Raw genomic sequence first — 20,734 nt, forward strand, 5'->3', positions numbered from 1 at the left:
TGCTCAAGCAGAGATTCCTGCCTGAGGAGGAAACAGGTCTGGATGACTCCAGTTTCCAAAGCTGAAGTTCTGAGGTTCTGATGTCAGTGATGTCTCTCATGCCCCAGGGACAGTGTCAATGGATGGGACTTCCTGGGTGTTTCTAGACATTTCCCTAGTGTGAATCACCACTACTGGTACATTTGCTCATCTCTTCCCTAAATTCCAACTGTGGGTCATGCAAACAGCAGATTCTGGGAGCCTTCCATGCTCCCTCTGCTCCTTAGCTTCTTCCCTCCCAGGTGAGAGAGAGAGAGAGAGAGAGAGAGAGAGAGAGAGAATTGGTTTTTATGAGTCAACATTTCTTAGCAGTATCAGGTTTTGATTTGTCAGTGGTCTAAAATGCTATGTGCACTTACTGATGGTCTTTAATAACGGTGGCTACCTTGATACAGCTAGTTCTGGGTTAAGAGGAAGGGGCCTGGCTAGCATAGGACAAGGTCCACTGGAGCAACAGTTGACCTACAAGTTAAGCTTGCAGTGATCCCCATTGGGTCCACGGGGGCAAGTTGTCATATCAGTTGTGTTCTTTAGTTATAAGTAACTGACACTAAAAGAATAACTTAAAAAAATTTTTTTTGAAAGAATAATGTAAGAGAAACAGGAATTTATTGGAAGAATATGAAGAGCTCACAGACTCAAAGAAAAGCTAAAGAACCAATTTGAAAACAACAGAATAGGGCAGTTAACTAAAGTATTATTTCTTCAGAGTCTATTGTCAGCTCTAGCTATCACTAGTCTCCCTGTGAAAGATCAAATTCCCAGAAGAGATGGGATGAGTTGGATGGTTGGTTACATACCTGCCCCTTGACTGGGCAACTTTACTGGTAGTACCTAATGGCAGAGGGCAGGGTAGGAGGGGAGATAGTTATTTTACCAAAAGAAGGTACCCTGGATGATGTGCAGGCCAAACATTGGATATCCATGATAGGAAGACTTCCTGGATAGCAAACCACAGAGGGTGGTCCTGAAACCCACTTGGATGTTAGAGGCAGAGGCTTTTTCACTGAGGATTTAGCTGAAACAATTCACTCTAGAACATTTTATTTTCTTATTTTTTTAAGATTTTATTTTTTTAAAGATTTTATTTATTTATTCATGAGAGACACACAGAGAGAGAGACATAGGCAGAGGGTGAAGCAGGCTCCATGTAGGGAGCCTGATGTGGGACTCGATCCCAGGACCCTGGGATCACGTCCTGAGCCCGTCAGACACTCAACTGCTGAGCCAGCCAGACATCCCAGAAGGTGAATTTTGTTTGTCAATATTAAAGTTGTTCAGAATTATATTTTGGGACCTCCCTTTTCCTTGTTTGCTTTGCTTAAATAATGTCACGTCAGATGGACAGGTTTCCCATTGACTACCTACAAACCATATTATCATAGACAAATGAAGATGTGTGATTACAGTTTTACCTAGTTAGAAAAGTCTTGAGTCCTGGATTTTCTGCAGTTATCTAAGTACCATGATCCCTTTAGACCATGTGTTTGGAGAAACATGGTTACCATATTCTCTCAGTAACCATAAATTTACTACATTGGGAATATAGAATTTTCAGATTTCTTTCAGTCTGTTTTTTCAGTTTTAAACCATGGAGTAAATAAGTTGTCGGGGCAAATTTTAAAAAAATGAACTGAGTATTAAGACTAGAAAGGAAGGGCAGCCCGGGTGGCTCAGCCGTTTAGTGCCACAGCCCAGGGCGTGATCCTGGGATCCTGGGATCGAGTCCCATATTGGGCTTCCTGCGGGGAGCCTGCTTCTCCCTCTGCCTGTGTCTCTGCCTCTCTCTCTCTCTGTGTGTGTCTCTCATGAATAAAAAAAAAAAAAAAAAAAAAAAACTAGAAAGGAAGGTAAAGTCAAATGGCATGTGAAAGATTTTTGAAATTCACCCTTGGGGAGATAGAAACCTAGAAGAATGACCCCAGGCTTTAGAGTTTCACTCCTACTTCTTTCTGTTAGAAGGGAAGATGCTTGGAGACTCAAGTGAGAGGAAGTGGTAGTTTCTCTGATAGGAACAGCGGAGAGCTAAGGCCAGAGCCTCTGTTAGGGGAGAGGGATAAGGATATTCCCTTTTAGCCATTTTCCGTTTAAGGCTGTCCCAAATCTTTTTCCATTTAAAGAATCCTATATACTCTGACATGCAGGCCTGAGACAACTGACAGATATAAAAGTAAGTATACAGCAGTATAGTAGAGATTGCATAGTAATAGTTTAGTTAACAAAAGATGTGTTCCAGAAATCCTTATGACCAGTAGTAGAAATTATATAGGAGGATTAGGGTTATTTGCTGGGATGTCAGACCAGAGTAATATATTAAATTGAAATAGAAACTAAAATGATACTGTATATTGAACAAAGTAATATATACATAGGAAGAAGGAAGGGCTATGGTTAGGGAAAGGAGAAGAGACAATTGTGTTTGAGATTTGGATGTGGAGTGAGACCAGAAGGAAGCCCCAGCTCTGCAGGTCCTTGCCAGGTATGATGGGTGCCTCAGCCCCTTCAGGCTAGTTTCGGACAGCCTCGTGTCACATGACCAAGGGGGAAAGATAACTCCTTTCCCCCCTCCTCGTAAGAACCAGACAAGTTTATCCTACTCTCTGTATGGGCTATGCTTATAGAGACCCCAAGAAGTCCTGTTCTGGTACTTATCTGGTATATATCATTCTAGCATGATATATGTAGAAAGGTATTTTGTGAGTCATCTGTATGCTGCTTTTTTCATAGACAAATCTAAGTTGTGCACAGCAGTATTTTGCTTAGTTGACTGTTAGACTCTAGCGGAACATTACTTTGAATTGTGGATTAAGCCAGAATCGCTCGAATTATTTTTGAAAATAAAGAGATGTCTTTGTTATTAAAGGAGCTTTGTTTTAAGAGGAGTTGTTAACCAGGGTAGTCCTATATATGTGGTCGAGAAATTGTCCTATTTGACAATGTAGCTAGTACTGCTCAGTCTGCAGAGCAGTGAGTTAGGGCTTCCAAAACAAAGGCATTGAATTATTCCCCATCTCCAGTAATAATCTGTGGCATTTTCCCATTTATACTGCATAAAATTCACTTATTAAAAAGTCTTTTCAAAAAAAAAAAAAAAGTCTTTTCTTTTGTGAAAGTATACCTAGATCTGGAAGGTCAGTGGGTCACATGCAAAGCTGATCATGTGACAGACAGTACACTCTCAAAAAGTTTCATTATAAAATTGGCAATAACCTCAATGAAGACACTTAAAAATCACAAAAAGTCTAGAAAAGAGAATTTATTTTTTTTTAAAGATTTTATGTACTTATTTGAGAGAGAGTATGAGCAGGGGGAGGAGTAGAGGGAGAGGGAAGAGCAGACTCCTTATTGAGCAGAGAGCCTGATGAGGGACTCAATCCCAGGACCCTGGGATCATGACCTGAGGCAAAGATAGATGCTTAACCGAATGAGCCACTCAGGTGCCCATAGAAAAGAGAATTTAAAAACTCATCTATAATTTCACTACCCAGAGATAACCACAGTTCATTTCTGAGGGGGTTTCTCCCCTTCTATGGATTCTTGTTAACATAGTCAAGAATACATTATGTATAGGATTTTGCTTTCAATGTGTAAGTATCACATATGGATCTAGTGCTTGGTAGAGGAGTATCTTTGTAGCTTAGGCCCATTAAATGGACTTGACCCATAGCTGTACACCTAGTAGAACAGGTAGAAGGACATTCTTTGGCTTACAGTTCCACCAACATTAAGGAGCAAGCACCTACTCTTTGCCCAGAGGGAAATTGCCAAGGCCTGCCTTCCATCCCAGAGGGGGTTCTATCTGGACGAGCCAGGGGGGATGGATGGGAGCCTCCACAGACATAGTCCTATGTAAGAAAGGGCCCCTACTTCTGTGTTAGAGCCCATGGAAGCTCCTTGTGTTTATGCTTTAGGGGACTGTGATTGCAGATCATTCCTGTGGGTTTCTGTAGAATCTGGTGAATTCTACCTCTCCTTCTGACATGGATAGATCACATTTCCATCTGATCTTTAAAGGAAATACCACCTTTGTTAAGTCACTTGAAATGATGTCAAGGATATGCTTTATGGTGAAGAGTAAAATCACTGTGAGGATAGGATCATGGAAGAACCTGGCTAAAATAAAGCCGTAACCATCTTTGTAATGTGCCATTGATATACAGAAGTGTGTACTTAAATTCCTGAACCTGTGTATTTAAGAATCTAAAACCAAAAGCTTGCTTGTTTTAACCTTTGCTGACATTTGCTAAAGGGTTAGAATTCATCGTGATATAAGAGTTCAGAAGTCTATCACTTTGGAGCTAAAGAGATCTGTATAATTCCTGCAGTGAACTCTCAGGAAAGAGTGGGCCATATTCCTATTAACAGAGCTCACGCTTCAGAATTGGGCAGATCACTCTTAAAAGACGTAAGCATTTGTCTATAGAGGAGAATGATTCATTTCTGCTTTAACATATCCCATGTGAGTCAGTGGCCAGCCTCCCATTCTAATACCTCCTGAGAAACTTATTTTCTTTACTAAGGCACCTCATCTGCCCAGAAAGAGGCCCTCCTGGGTCACGGCTGGGGAGTACTGGGGAATACTAGGCGTGGTCTAGTCATACACAAGAGAATTCAGTGTAGGAGGCGCTCACCTCTGATTACTCCTTTTATGAGTGATCGTGAGCCCCTTCACTTCCTCCATATCTTGCTGTTCCCTGGGTTCTATCCAAGTCCTCTTTTTTTCTCAGTATATTTCTTTTCCTGAATGAGAAGAACCCTGAACCTACTCCAGGGTTCCTCAGTCAATGGCAGCCATTCTGCCAAGCCAGAAACCAAGGGGGTCATTACTGATTCTTCCCACACTTCACCATCATTCTGTTCACAAGTTCTGTTGAACTCACTCGTTAAGCCCCTATTACGCTCTAGGCATTGCATTAGGTATCGATGGTGAACAAAAATAAACAAGGTGCCTGCCTGCATAGAGCTTATAGTCTAATTGGGGAAGCAGACAAATGATGTGATAAAAGGAATATGCAGAGTTATACTTGGCCGAGGGACCAGGAAGGCTTCTCTGAGGAAGGGATATTTAAGAGATCTAAAGAATGTCTCAGGAGTTGACTACTAGATCAAGGGATTGGGGTGGGAGCTCAATTTCTAAGCAGAGAGAACAGTGTGCAGACAAGTCTTGAATGAGGTGAAATGAGTAAGACTTTGAGAAAGGCCATTGTGACTAAAAAATAATGAACTACAGGAATAACGATGGGGGAGGAGAGAGAGAGAGGGAGACAGAGGCCCTATTGTTCAGCACCTTATAAGGATTTGGGCCCTTTTTCTAAGAGGACAGAGAAGGGTGGGTGGTATTAGGTGGGGGATAACAGATTTATATATGAAAATCACTCTGGCTGAGAGGTGGAGAATAGATAGGATGGGTCTGAGTGGATGTGAGAGGAAGGGGACACCACTGGGTTTCTTCTAGCCATCCCTACAGTCATCTAATCTAGACTTGGCTGCCCCTGCTTTTCAAAAGGCACCTCTCTTGTTGTCCCCTTTACCATGCTGGGGGATGTATACAGCTATCAGACTTACCTTTCAACTTCTCTCAGCAGAAAAGAAAATTAGTCATTCTTCATTATGCTAAAAATAAAGGTCAGCCTGCTTAGATGGCCCACAAGTCCCTTCAAAACCGGTCCTGTCTCCTTCTCCAGTGCTACATCCACCTGCTTGCCCTCAAGTACCCTATGCTGTCCTCCATGAAAAGGGGACTTGAGAGCTGGGTAGCAGGTTGAAGGGACTGGCCCAAGGAATAGAAGTACCCAAACCAAGGCTGAGGTTGAGCCCATGGCCCAGCATACTGACTGATCCAGCTGGGAGCACAGGAAACTGGCCCAAGTGAGGTTTTTGGGTAGTTGGCTTTAAGCCACTTCAGACAGTTGGCTGTCCCAGTACTAAGGGGTAACACCTGAGAAGCACTTGGAGACAGGGCATCTAGAGGCTTGGATGAAAGACTGGAGGAGAAATCGCTGGGAGGTGGTGACCGACAGGAGCCTGAGTCCTGGGGAGCAGGACTCCAGGGACTGGAGCTTCAGGATAGCAGGGTGCCAGATAGCAGAGAATGCGCAGGACTCAGAGACTCAGGGCCACAAGGCCAAGGACCAAGTCTGCCTTGAGAATGACATGGTCAGAAGAACCACAGGAAAGCTCTGTAAAGCAAGCAAGCTTTCCATATACGGACGAGATGGCAGCATGACTCCTAGAGTATGAGGGGGTGAAGCTAAGTGTCAAGTGAAGGCTAGAGGTACAAGGGCACAGAGAAAGGAGCCAGGGCCTCTACCATCCCCTACACTGAGATCTTAGTGGCTGTAACCAGGCGCGCGCGCACACACACACACACACACACACACTCAAGCCAAGGACATGGACAGTGATAGCCATGAGCCCCAGAGAGCTGGGATTGCTTGAGGGCCCCACCCCATGTCAAGGAGAATGAAATCTCAACATTAGTATGGTTCTGGGAGTAGCTCTGTAACTCTAGGGAGGGTCTCTGGAGAGCACGGCTGTGCATAGTTCACATGGTAACCAGAAGACTATGACATACTTAGAGGGTGGTGAGGTCACAGAACTCAAGCTTTAAAGTAACTGAATCATGCGTGCCTCATTTATTTTTAAAAGAAACTTCTGAGAAGAGCTTAGAATAATTTTTTCCCCCCGAGTGCCATTTCCCAAAGGTACTCACAAAACAATAAGGTGTGACTGTAATGGCTGCACTGAGTTGTCTTCTGGACAGTGTTAGAAGGGACATAAAGAAGGTGGACCGAGAACTGAGGCAGTTGAGATGCATTGACGAATGTACACGGTGTCTGTGCGACCTGTACATGCACCCGTACTGCTGCTGCGACCTGCACCCCTACCCCTACTGCCTGTGCTACTCGAAGCGAGCGCGCTCCTGCGGCCTGTGTGATCTCTACCCGTGCTGCCTGTGCGACGTCAAGCTCTACTGTCTGCGACCATCTCTCAGAAGTTTGGAGAGGAAAGCCATTAGAGCCATAGAAGATGAAAAGAGAGAGCTTGCCAAGTAAAAGGACTTTTTAAGATTTTTTATAAGTCGGTGTATTAAACCTTGGGAGTTGAAGGCGGGGGAGGGGAGGTAACAGCTGATACTTGAACAATGATGATGACAAGGGTTCAAAAGAATGACTCTGGTGACTTAGCAAAGATGTAAGAAAAGAAGAGTAGACGGGTCCATGATGGGAATTGTGAGATTCTCAAAAGACAATGTAATGATGTCGATTGGCAAGGTTGTTGTGGGTTTATAGCAGGAGTGCCAACATGATAGATAATGTGGCTTTAATGAGGGAAAGAAATAGGAGGTGTCATTAAAAAGCTATTGAAAGGAGCAAACTAAACATTTTTTCTGGTTATGAGTAAAGTGATTTGAGGATATTTGGGCTTACAGAAACGACTACAGGAGAAGCAATAACCATTGATCAAATCCTTAATGTTCGCCAGAGGCTTTAAGAGCAGGGGAGCAAATTGAACAACAGAGGCGTTTCCTCGGTTTTGTAGGAAAACCCTTCTCCCATTCCCCAACTCCAGGCAGCCTTAAAATCCATCTGGAGTAGGGACGGTCCTGTTGACTGCCTCCTCCAGGCAGTGGCAAAGGTTGTACGTATGAACTATAGAACCGAGGACTTTCAGAACAGAGTTGAGAGGGTTTTAACTGAATTGGGTAATTTTCAAAGCTACTTTTTACTATTTTGTTTGATTACATTTCCTTTTATGGCCTGGAGAAAGCTTTCTATTTCTAACTTTCCACTGTATGCCATCTAGTCTGGTATAATTGATATAAACAGTTGCTGAAAGCACTGTACTCTAGTTAAATAAATTTATTTATTATAATAAATAAATAAACTACACTGGGATACTAGGTAGATGTAACGCAGAACGATGAAGCATTTTATGTGTTGCTGTATTGAATGAAAGAGGCAAGAAAAGCTACTTAATATGCTACTACTTTTAAAAAGATGGGGGCACAAATGGATGATAGACCTTTTGATCCAAACATACTTGACATATAACACTGTAATTTAAGGTGTATAGTATGTTTGATACATCTATATATTATGATGATGCCATTGAAGCGATAATTAGCATCTCTATCATGTTCCATAATTATCATCCCTTACCAAGTCTGATGATCATAATATAATATTGTTGTCTATATTCACTATACTGTGCATTAGATCTCTGGGACTTATTTACTACTCATTGCAAGTTTCTATCCTTAACATCCTTCCTATTCTCATGGTAGATTAATAGATTAGAGAGGTAGGTAAGTAGGTAAGTGGATGTATGGGTGGTGGGTGGCTGGGATGGGAGATACAGACACTTGATAACAGTGACTGGGATATTCCACCAGAAAGGGCAATAGAGCAACTGTTGTCCAAGTCATCAGTCACCAAAGGTCAGGAACAAACCCCTCTCAATAGTTTGGAATGGGGCTATAGCCTATAAACTCATCTACATTCAATTTTAAAGTTTTTATTTTTACTCCTTAGAGGATCAAGTTATGTAAGTTTTGCACACTGTGAGTCAGGGATTTTTAAATTGGTCTATAGGAAGGGTTACTTGTGAGCAGGCCTGTCTCCACCATCCCTGTGCCTCTGAATCCTTGAAAACACTTGATCCAATCCCTTCCAGCCTTTGTCTCCTGCCTGTCCCTTTTCTCCAGACTCTCCAGAAAAAGTGCCTCTCTGTTTCTCACCCTGTGGGCACCCTCCACCAGCTCTAAGAGTCCCTATTTCTTGGCATGCAGTAGACACAACCTCAAGCTTAATTCTCAGCAGTGTGGTTTATATAAGACAGAATGCTTTCTATGGGTTGTGATATTTTTCCCAACAATGCCTGGATTTTTGCTGATTTTTTTTCTGTGCCTGAGGCAGTATATAAAGTTGGTGATGTCTTTACATGAATTCTCCAGTCTCTGAACTGATAACTGAGTCCATTCTAGATATGACTTCAGGCTTACCGTCCTGTGTCTCCTTCCAGCCACTTTCTTCCCATTCATACTACCTTGTGAAACCCTCCTCTGCTCTATTTCTGACAGTCTGACGTTTGACTATCCAGGAGGGCTTAGTGTCACCTGCAAACCTAAATATTCAATTTTCCTGACCATGGATGAAAACATTAAATCCTGATCTAGCCCCAGTCCCAGAGGACTCCTACTGTTAATATTTTTTCTTCCAATGAAATGCTGCTTCTTCCTTATCTCTCACCTAGCTCCCAAGCCCTGACTAAATAGATCCAGAAATATCATGTTGATTCAATTTTTTAAGACAATCTTTGGTGTGAAACCTTGCTCAAGGCTTTGTGAGTTTAGAAATCACATTCACATGACCTTCTACCCCTTTAAATAATGCTAACAGTTTGGTTAGGTATGACATGTTCTTTCAGATGCCAGGCTGTGTTGTCCTGAGGTTCTTTGTCCCTGGTCTATAGTTGCCACAGCCCCACTGGAATTGTTTTTCTGTGTGAGAGTCAATCTGCTTTTAATCACTGGTAAGAATCCTTGGATGACATTTCTCCCCTACGTTTCTTGAGCATTTCTGAGTGTATGTTTTTTGACTGATGTAAATGTGGTTTTGTTTGTTTGTTTGTTTGTAAATGTATTTTTAGACTAGGTATAGGTCCAGTCCATTTCCATCTTTTACCTAGCAGCTGCTTCCAAAGACACCTTGGCAGTACCTTCCTTAATAGAGGCTCAAGTAAATACTTCTATTTTTTTAGCTTCTTTGAGATTCTCTTTTCCTCCTCAAACTCCCCTTTGCACCACAAGCACTAGTGGTTCCCTTGACTTCTTCCTCTTCTGGATTTAGAGGGACTGCAGTACCTGAATCTGGCTTCCTTTGTAAGAAGCCATGCCACTAGCCTGCCATAAGTTTGCACTGGATTCACTATCAGCATTGTGGGATTCCCTGTCCTCTGGACCGAAGGGGCACAAACAAAAACCATCCCCTCCTCTGCCCTGCATTTAGGAGTCGATTATCTAATGAATGCAAGCACCTTTTTGGCTCTGACCCCTGCCAATGGTGGCGCTAGTCCTTGTAGACAAATGCTTGGTTTGCAGCTGTGTTGTAGAGGCGCTTTGGGCTCAGGTTCACACCCTTTACTAATTAACACCTAGAAACTCAGACTGAGACTGTGCTTCCATTCATTCACCCAACTATCTATGGTTGATCTGAATCTCAGTGAGAAATTCCCCTGAAAATCTCCACATGAGGGGCACCATCTTCTGCAAACTTCAAAAACAAAAAAACAAAAAACCCCAAACCTCCTCCTTTCTTTCCTTGTTTACCCCTTCACGCTCAGTGATTAAGGTTTTCACTGAGTCCCTCTTACTTGGTGTGGTCAATGACTGTCAGCCTTACTGGGGGTCTAGCAGTACCTCCCAGGTCTCAGCCCTCGTGAAAATCTCTCCACTCATTCAAGCTCTGACCCACAGCCCAGGGCATAGCACCCTCTTCCTCAGCATCCCTGTAAGCCTGGGAAGCAAGTGTGGCCCCTTGTTCCTTTCTCCTCATGATACTTTCTGCCCACAGGTCTCAAAGCCTAGTCACCTAAATGGGGGCAGGGGTAGGAATAGCTGCCCATCTAGGCCAAAAGCATGTATATTATTTGGTTTGACCTTATTGTTTAAGATACAGGACTTGGAGCTTGGTCACTTAGAGCCTTGGGCTCCAGGGAAGTCTGAGTAAGGTGGAGCCTGGAATAGCTTAATAAAGAGACTTACCGGGATCCCTGGGTGGCGTAGCGGTTTGGGCCTGCCTTCGGCCCAGGGCGTGATCCTGGAGTCCTGGGATCGAGTCCCACGTCAGGCTCCCTGCATGGAGTCTGCTTCTCTCTCTGCCTGTGTCTCTGCCTCTTTCTGTGTCTCTCATGAATAAATAAATAAAATCTTTAAAATAAATAAATAATAAACACATACCTTTAAAAAAAATAAAAAAAAATAAAGAGACTTACCCTTTATTGAGTGAAAATTAGGTGCCACATTCCATCTTCATTTGATCCTTGTAACATCTTGGCTTGTTTTATAGATGACGAAACAGATTCGGGAGCAATGTTTTTGACCACTAGGAGTTGGGTGAGCCAGGACTTGAAGCCACATTTGCCTGAGTCTGGAATCCATGTGCTTAACCACCTGGTCAGTGATTCTCAGAGTGGGCTCTGGACCAGCATCACCTGGAACTTGTTAGAAATGCATATTTTTGGCTCCTTCCTTGACCCACTGAATTGCAAACTCTGGGGGTGGGGCCCAGCCACCTGTGTTCTAACAAGCACTGCTGGGGCCTCTGATGCACCTGCATTTGCTCCTCTGCTCCTGTGAGGTGGTGTTCTTCAGTATCAAAAGTCAGAAAAGAGACAAGGCAGGAAAGGGAAGAGGGAGAAAAAAGAAGTGAAAGATGACTTGGAAAGGAGGAATGGAGTTTAGTAGGTTTTTGGAAAGGGTCTACAATTAGGAGAAAAAGCAAAGTACTCAGGGATGGCTACTGGAGGGTCTACTTCCCTTTGCTCCTGGGTAGAGACAGGTCTTTTTTGACATCTTCATTATTTTATTTAGCACCGGTTGAACCTCATTCACATCTTTGTGAAAACGGCACAAAGATATGAATTTTTGTTTAACGTTCAGGAGCTTGGTCATACATTCAGATGAACTTAGCTTCAGCAGGGAGAAGAGGTGGCATCCCAGAGCTGCAGACATACCGTTGGTCCACTTGCTTTCCCTCATCTTCTCTGGGAGGCTTCTGCAATGAACCAAGCTCCACCTTCATATAACAATTAGAGGAGGCACTCTACTCTCCCTTTGCCCAGAATGTCACAGAGCCATGGAAGTTCCCTTGTGGGGTGAGAGGTACATCGCCACACAGGAGTCAAGTTGCAAGTTCAGAGTTATATCTGAGGAGTGGAATGTGGCTGCTGCAATTTCTTCTACACCCACACATCCCCACTGATAACCCCTGACCAGGAAACAAAAGGAAGAAGACACCTAACCCGGCCAAGATGTTTTAGGCAATTTCCTGAAGACTCGAATTTGGGAGACCTCTGTGCAGCTGTTCCGGGGGCAGAGGGGCCAGAGTGACAGAGCCAGAGGAAGAGGGGGCACCTAAGCAAAAACAACAACAGCAACACATGCAATTGCACTCTGAGACTTAGATTGCTAACAGGAGGAGAAGGATCTGGAAGCCGGCTTTGGCTTGTAGAACTGGCTCCCAGATCCATTTCCTGTGAAGGGCAGGAGGCCTCTGGCAGAATGAGTATGGCAGTAGTAAGGGATCCTAGCTGTCCCCCTGGGGGCCCTCCGGCCCTGTTTTGTGAGGCCCAACCCCCTCTATGGCGGCTTTGATATGTTCATCTCCAATGGGAAGGTCTGAGCTGAACAGAAGAACTTTCATTCTCAGCCCATGTCCACACCATGGGCAGTTCTTGAGAGATCCATGCGCACCCATTCTGCTCTCTGTTCTGCTCTCAGTTTTGGCTATTTGGGCTTCCCGGCCCTGGTGCATTCAGAGAGGGCACGGGGCATCTTTGTGAGCTATTCTTTGTCCATCCAGGAGGATAGAGTTTTCTCCTGTTTGATTTGTTTTGTTCTGTTCTACAGAGATAAAGATTTTTTTTTAGTCCAGTTCTCTTTCTTTCTCCTTAGTATGGCCTGTGGGTATCCTGGCACACCCTGGGCGTGAGAGACTACTGTGCCCCATGTACCCCACGTTCCTTGGTGCTGGAGGTGAAAATGAAGCTGAATGACTATCACAGTCCTCTGGGTGCCTTGCACAAGTTGTTTCTGTTGGCCTTGGTGTCTTCTAGGAGATGATTCCACTTAATCATTTGTAATTAGCCTCTAAGGGCCTTGCTTTGTAACATTCAGTATAAGGGCTCACACTTGTTAAACCAATCATGTTAGGCACTATCAAGTGAAAAATACAGATACAAAGCAGTATGTATAGCATGAGCATGATTTCATAAGAACACACAAAAGAATCGAAATAGGTGGGGATCCCTGGGTGGCGCAGCGGTTTGGCGCCTGCCTTTGGCCCAGGGCGTGATCCTGGAGACCCGGGATCGAATCCCATGTCAGGCTCCCGGTGCATGGAGCCTGCTTCTCCCTCTGCCTATGTCTCTGCCTCTCTCTCTCTCTGTGTGACTACCATAAATAAATGAAAAAAAAATTAAAAAAAAAAAGAATCGAAATAGGTATGTGGAAATACACATACACACAAAAGAAAATCTAACACCAAAATGTTAAGTGCTACATAGGATTACAGGTATTTTACAAAATAGTCCGTCTTTTTCCTTATCTGTATATTTTCTAAGGTTTTCTAAGTTTTTCTACAATGAACTTGTATAACTTTTTTAAAGATTTATTTATTTATTTATTTATTTATTTATTTATTTATTTATTTATTTATGATAGACAGAGAGAGAGAGAGAGAGAGAGAGAGAAAGAGAGGCGGAGACACAGGAGGAGGGAGAAGCAGGCTCCATGCCGGGAGCCGACATGGGACTTGATCCTGGGACTCCAGGATCGCGCCCTGGGCCAAAGGCAGGCGCTAAACCGCTGAGCCACCCAGGGATCCCCCTGTGTAACTTATATAACGAAGTAAGAGTATAAACAAAATTCAGCATAAAAAGAGAGAATTAAAGAGGTATCTTAAACCAATCATCCAATTGCAAAGTTTAGATTTGTCAAACTCGAAGAAGTTCTAGAAATCACACACTCCACAACCTTCCTTTGGAGGCCAACAGATGCAAGAAGATTTGCCAAGAGTGTCTCTTAAAACACAGATTTTTTTTCCTGTTAAGGGATAAAGGTTGTCTTTGGATGGATCAGCAAATAGAAAAAATATGGACCCTAAAGAAGGCCAAAGCATGCAGGGCTAATGCTAGGATGCCCAATCTGTGTGTCAAGCACTACTATAAGTACTTTTCAGTCATTAATTTAAACTTCACAACAACCCTAGATATAAGTAAGCTACTATTATTGTTCCCGTTTTACAGGAAACTGAGGCACAGAGAAGCTAAGTAACTTATCCACATGGCAGAGCCAACATTTGAACCCAAATACTCTGGCTTTGGAATCTATGCTCTTAGTAACTTCTTGATACACCACAAGTGTTCAATCAGTGGAAGCTGCAATTGTTATTCTTTTACTATGAAGGATTCACACAGGCCTGCAAGGCAGCTCTGTAGAATTATGGGGACCTGTGTTTGCTGCTCCAGGGGCTGCAGACAGAGGTATTTAGCAACTAGCAATGTGGGGGTGGTGAGATAGGAGGAGGAAAAAAGCCCTGATTTGTAGTGTTTTCCAATTTCTGTAGTGTAAATATCCCACCATGATTGATCGCAAGCTATAAAGAAGTTAGTGGATGGGAGGTGGTTAGTGATGAGCAAATCAGCCCTTGCACAACTGTCCCTGTCCCGTAGGACAGGGATCTAGCTCACAACCCCTCCAAGCTGACTGTCCTTGCTGGTGCTAGACATTTGGAGTCTGGAGCAGCCTCTCAGCAGCAGAAAGAGGCAGGCCTTGTCATTTGTTGATGGAGCTGGCTGGGGCTGTGTGATGGCCCATTGGTGACACCAATCTGGTGGATAGCAGAGCTGGGTTCTGAGGCTGATGGACATCCTTAAAATGCAGATTTAAAATGCTATACTAGGAAAAATAAAAATTTTTTAAAAAATGCTATACTGGTTGGGATCCCCTTTTAAAAAGTCCTAATGGTCTACATTTAATAGTAGTGATAATAATGATCACAATAATAATTAAGCAAGATTTATAATGTGTCAAAGGTGGCATTAAGCAAAACTCATAATCTCATCTATTCTTCCAAAAGCCCTATGATGTAGGTACTGTTACTATTTCCATTTTGCAGATAAGGAAACTGAGGCAAGTTTTCACAATTAATAAGAGGAGGACCTGGGACTCAAATGCAAGAGAAAGATCTGGAAAGCCAAGCAGACGTCTATTGTTAACAGAGGTTTACGTGTGGGAGAGTGCGATTTTACATGGGAGAACTCTCATTTTTTACTTTATACACTTCTGTAAAGTTTGACTTTTCAAAATGACTATCTAAAAAAAAGAAAAAAATAGGGCAGCCCGGAGGGCTCAGCGGTTTAGCACCGCCTTCAGCCCAGGGTGTGATCCTGGAGACCCGGGATCGAGTCCCACGTCGGGCTCCCTGCATGGAGCCTGCTTCCCGCTCTGCCTGTGTCTCTGCCTCTCTGTCTTTCATGAATAAATAAATAAAATATTTTTTAAAAATTTTAAAAAGAAAAAATAGAGATCTGGCGCCTGGCTGGCTCAGTCGGTAGAGCATGTGATTCTTGATCTGGGGTCGTGAGTTCAAGCCCCAAGTTGGGCCCAGCCTTTACTTCAAAAATAATAGTAATAAAACAATAGAGATCAAAATACTGCTTCTCGAGCTGTGTCTGAGATCTGAGCTTTTTCCTCCCACCTTTCTTTTCTCTCCACTCCAGACTGAGAAGAACAACAAATAGAATTCTGGCCTCCTCTTGCTGTAGCAGTAACATTTTAGGATCAGTAAACGTGTGCGGCTTTGAGCCTGATCAAGTCAAAGTCCGGGTGAAGGACGGCAAGGTGTGCGTGTCGGCCGAGCGGGAGAACAGATACGACTGCCTCGGGTCGAAAAAGTACAGCTACATGAACATCTGCAAAGAGTTCAGCCTGCCGCCGTGCGTGGACGAGAAAGACGTGACTTACTCCTATGGGCTGGGGAGTTGCGTCAAGATTGAGTCTCCATGCTACCCCTGCACGTCTCCCTGCAACCCCTGCAACCCCTGCAGTCCTTGTAGCCCCTGCAGCCCCTGTAACCCCTGCAACCCCTGTGACCCTTGCAGCCCATGCTATCCCTGCGGGAGCCGATTTTCCTGTAGAAAGATGATTTTGTAAACCGTAGGAGCCCATGACTTAGTGGAAATCCGTACTCCAGCCAGGCAGCTCTTCCAGTGTTTCTCTCCCCCTTCCCACGGCCCGTGGTACTCGAGTCCCTAGGAAACTGAATACATAACCGCAACCCACCGCGGCTGTGTCTCAGTCTTTGGGTTCAACCGGCCCCGGGAGCGCCGCGCGGCTAGTGGGCATCGCTGGAACCCGCGCGGCGGGTCCTCTGGGTCCTCCCGTACCAGCGACCACCAGCTCCCAGGGAAAGATGCTCCCTGGGTGGCCATCCCCAGACGCTGTTTTTCCAAACGATCCAGTGAGATGGTCTAGCTCAGACACCAAACTGGTAGAGCAGACTGGAGACTAGTTAGGGTGAAGCAAGCACTTTGCAAAGCTACCGCAGTGGGGAGCACTGGAGAGCCGAGCTCCGGCCGGGAAATGGGCACAGATCAGAGTGCGAAAGCCCAGAACTGGGGGGAAGCATGTTCAGGGATTTAGGGTCCACACACAGCTTTTCGTTTCTCAACATGCCTATGATTCCGGGAAATGGCCAGCTCTGGGGCAAGCTGGTTTGCAACCTCCTTGTGATTGATTTCAACGATCTGCTCTCAGGTCCTGAAACAACTTGTAGCACAGAGTTTCAGTTCAAAGTTCAAGAGGGAGAAAGTACAGCTTTCACAATGTACTAGCGTATCACAAAATGCTAACCTATTTCACTTGAGTGTGGATCCTCGTGGATGTGCCTGTGAGCCAAGACAGAAATAAGTGTCAAGGAAAAAGGATCTGTTGGGAGGGATCAGAACGAGACACTGGCAGGTTTCAGAGCTGACTCTTGCAAGGAACATAAAACCCTTAGGTTTGGGCAGTGAATCTTTCAGTGGTCTCAGCTACATGTGGATTAAAGCAGTGGTTCTCAGCCTTGGCTGCAGATGGGAATCCCTTGGGGGAGCTTCAAAACTATGGATGCCAAACCAAAGGGGAAAAATATTAGAAAAGAAAGAAAGAAAGAAAGAAAGAAAGAAAGAAAGAAAGAAAGAAAGAAAGAAAGAAAGAAAGAAAGAAAGAAAGAAAGAAAAGAAAGAAAGAAAGAAAGAAAGAAAGAAAGAAAGAAAGAAAGAAAGAAAGAAAAGAAAGAAAGATTACTGATGCTTGGGTCCCTCTCCAGAGTTTCTAATGTCTGGACATCAAGACTTTTCAAAGTCTCCCAAGGTAATTCAAACCTGCAGCTAAGGTTGAGAAACTCTGCATGGGATCTTAAAGCTCTCCCAGTCTTTTTTCTTTAAAAGCTTCAAGTTCAAGGTTAAAGAATATTGATGGTGATGGCAGACACAGTTTGCTTTCAATTGAGGGAAGTAATGGCCCTCTAATACAGGTGGTGAATAAAAAACGAACATCTTAAAAATTTATTACCTAGGAACTAAATATAAAGAAGTATGTTTGTGTGTACCAAATTGTAGTTACAATTACTAGTGTCTTGCCATGATTTGATTTAGAAATATTCTAGTTTCTAAGTTACAAATTTTTAAAATGATTTTGAGAAAATTTCACCCTGTGGAGTCAAATGAAATCCCACATGGGTCTTAAACTGGAATCTCCGTCCTCTGGAAGGCACCACTCCAGGGGGCTCCTGGCTGCTGTTTATTCCTTCATTCCCCCCACTCACCCACTCGCCCTTTTGTTAGTCCAGCAATCCATTCATTCATCCAATGAGTCTTTATGATTTTTATTTTTTTTAAGAGGATGGGGGAGAGTAGTATGAATTGGGTTATGAGGCCCCCTGGGAAGGGTACCTCACCTCAGCCATTGAGCCCACTTTGCTGGCAATGAGTCTGTTCCAAACTTTAGCTAAGGAGGCATCAGCCAGGCCTCTCCCCAGGGGCGGGGTCCACGGCATCTCCTGCCCAGTCTGCCCTCCCAAGCAGAGCCCAGAAGACTTTATGATTTTAAATGCCAGATACTGTGCTCTGTAGCAGGGATGGAGAGAAGAAAATATCGCTTTCACAAATGCCTCAAATTAAATTCAAGAAGGGATAATGTGGAGGGATTGGGGAAGAAGGGAATGCCAAAGAAAATGAATTTACAAGGCCTAGGAGAAGCCAGAGGGGCCTTCCAGAGCTTGGGCATGTCCCTGGAATGCATTGTTGACATCACTGCCTTGTAGGATGCTTCAGGGGAAGCCAGAGGCCACCCTTCACTCAGAGCCTGGCCTGCAGTGGGTTAGTTGCCTGAGTAGGCTCACCACTATCCCAGGGAAAGACTTAATATAAAGGCAAATGTTTATCTATTGAGTGCCTGCTATCAGCAAAGTACAGTGCCAGGCGCTATTACCAAGAAGCAGTACCTCTCCAAGAGCTTCTCCTAGCCAAGGCAAGACTAATACCTGGGATATAATTGTCAAGACACTTGACAGCATGGAATCAAGAACTAAATTGTGTAGTGTAGACATGAAGTGCCTTCCTTTTGTAGAGGAGGGTGTGGGAGGTGACACAGGCCAGAGGCAGAGCTTGGGTGTGGGTCTTGTCTGCTTCCTGGAGGGAAGGCAGAAAGCAGGGTTCATTCCATGAACTAATCAGGTTCCTGAGAAGGAGGAGAAAGTGGATATGAGGGAGAAGAAGAATCATTTGCTGTTCTCAAAATTGTCTTTCACTGGTCGGATGGACCCCTGGGGCTTGGACAGCTCTGCTGTGGCCTTTGGTACACTGGCAGCCCCGAATCCAACTGAAACACCCTCCTTCATCCACCAGGGCGGGAGATAGAAACGGGGGAGACTCTAGAGTGGGCAGATGTAAGACATTGGCCCAGGGGGCAGTTGAAAAATGAGAGAGCCTCTGAGCTACTCCATTGTCCAGCATATTACAATGAATGGACCTATTAATATGCTACCTTCTAATACATGTGTTGGGTAAATATTATAGAACTAAAGTTGGAGATGAAGGTAGTTATACTTCTTAGTGAACACGGTACATTCTGGAGCCAAAGAGCTGCTTAATAGCATTATACTTACATAGTTTCTCAGGTTACAGGATTGAGGGGAATCCATCCCCACTGACTACCATGTATTATTTGAGTGCTTTCTTTTAAAACTCAGGCAGCATTCCATAAAATGACATCAAAGATCCTCAGTTGACTGCCCTTCTGTCATACAATAACTTTATTTACAAATTGTTCGTGTCCCCCGAACTGGTGGAATAAGTCATTTTAAATGATCTCAACTTCTCTTCCCTACACAAAAAGTCCTCCTTCTCTCTCTCTCTCCCATATAAACCCATGAGTGTCATGGAATGGAAAAGGTTGTCACACCCCAATTTAGCTTTTTGGCCAAGGACATTACACTGAAAGTTAAGATAAAATTCATACTGAAACCAGAAGAAACTGTGGGTTTGTAAGCAGAAGGAGGGAGGGAGGGTCTTGCTGGGTGACCTAGATGAATTCAAGCAAAGTTGGTAGGGTTGTTGGCATGTATCATAGCAAATTCTCAACAGACTCTTGGATGAGTCACATTATTTGTCATCACGGATGGATGATCAACTCAGAAGTTACCCGCAGGGAGCAACTGCTTTCCATGCTGACCCAGAAGCACTTCTTTCCAGTCTGGAGCTGTACAGTAAGTAATTGGCTCCTGTCTCTAATTATAAAACAAAAACTAAAGACATCACTGCTCAGGTCTCTGGATCCTGATGCAGTCTCAAAACTTGACAATTAGAGTTACGTACTCTTCTCCCTAACCACTCTCAAGTTCTGGTACCAGTATTAGTCACACAAAAGTTAATAAACCTGGCAGATGTAGCACTACACCTTGAAGGCTCATTAACCTGGCTTTTGACACGTGATAAAGCCCATGATTCCAGGGCCTTGGGTGTGCTTCAGAAAATGTGTCAGTAACAGAGTCATAGAACCAGGATGCCAGAAAAGGTGTTTGAAATCCAGCATTCACTGTTCCTGAAGCAAATGGTCCACCAGTTAGAACTTCTTCTGGTAGGTTATCTTTCTCTTTGCACAGTAGAGAGCTCCCCCAGAGTAGAGAACATAACCTTGCATGGCTGGAATAACTTCTGCTCTTAGTAGAATGGTGCCAATGCCACTAAGCATTGGCATGCCTGGAATTACCAGTCTGGAAGGTTCTGGAGGAAGATACCCCTTCTCTTCAACTCAAACTTCAGTGATAACTGCATTTTCACACACTAAGGGAAATGGTCTGAAAAGAGTTTTCCCCTGGTTTGTCTATTTTTTATACCCATGAATTCATAGTAAGAAATTCAGATAGGGCATGACTGGTATCTTCTGGAGGCTTCTTCACTATCTGGCACCTGGGCTGGGATGACTCCAAGACTGGGCTTAGCTGACATGGTCATCTAGTCAGTGATTTTGGAAGAAAAAAGTCTTACAAGGGTATAGAAAATGTCATCATTATACATGTAAACAACTGCTTTTATTGAAAACAATACAGCAATATCAAAAGGTCATAATAATCAGCATTAAAAATATTTTAACTCATGGAACATTTGAAATTAGTACTGCATTAGAAAATTATAGGAGGGGATCCCTGGGTGGCTCAGCGGTTCAGCGCCTGCCTTTGGCCCAGGGCATGATCCTGGATTCCCGGGATCGAGTCCTGCGTCGGGCTCTGGGCATGGAGCCTGCTTCTCCCTCTGCCTGTGTCTCTGTTTCTCTGTCTCTCTGTCTATCATGAATAAATAAATAAAATCTTAAAAAAAAAGGAAAAAGAAAATTATAGGAATATGGTCACCATGCCTGTGAAAACAACTA

The 20,734-nt window shown here is 43.9% G+C and overlaps 1 protein-coding gene across 1 annotated transcript; it reads left to right on the top strand.

The window, feature by feature from the left end:
• The first annotated feature begins 6,632 nt into the window (after positions 1 to 6,632).
• ODF1 (outer dense fiber of sperm tails 1) lies at positions 6,633 to 16,104 on the top strand. The gene is made up of 2 exons (XM_025450965.3): positions 6,633 to 7,090; positions 15,544 to 16,104. Exons 1-2 carry the CDS (start codon positions 6,774 to 6,776, stop codon positions 15,974 to 15,976), a joined length of 750 nt encoding a protein of 249 aa, XP_025306750.1. The 5' UTR covers positions 6,633 to 6,773; the 3' UTR covers positions 15,977 to 16,104.
• Positions 16,105 to 20,734: the final 4,630 nt, after the last annotated feature.

Source organism: Canis lupus, chromosome 13 (genome assembly GCF_003254725.2).
Source record: "Canis lupus dingo isolate Sandy chromosome 13, ASM325472v2, whole genome shotgun sequence".
Lineage (NCBI taxonomy): Eukaryota > Metazoa > Chordata > Mammalia > Carnivora > Canidae > Canis > Canis lupus.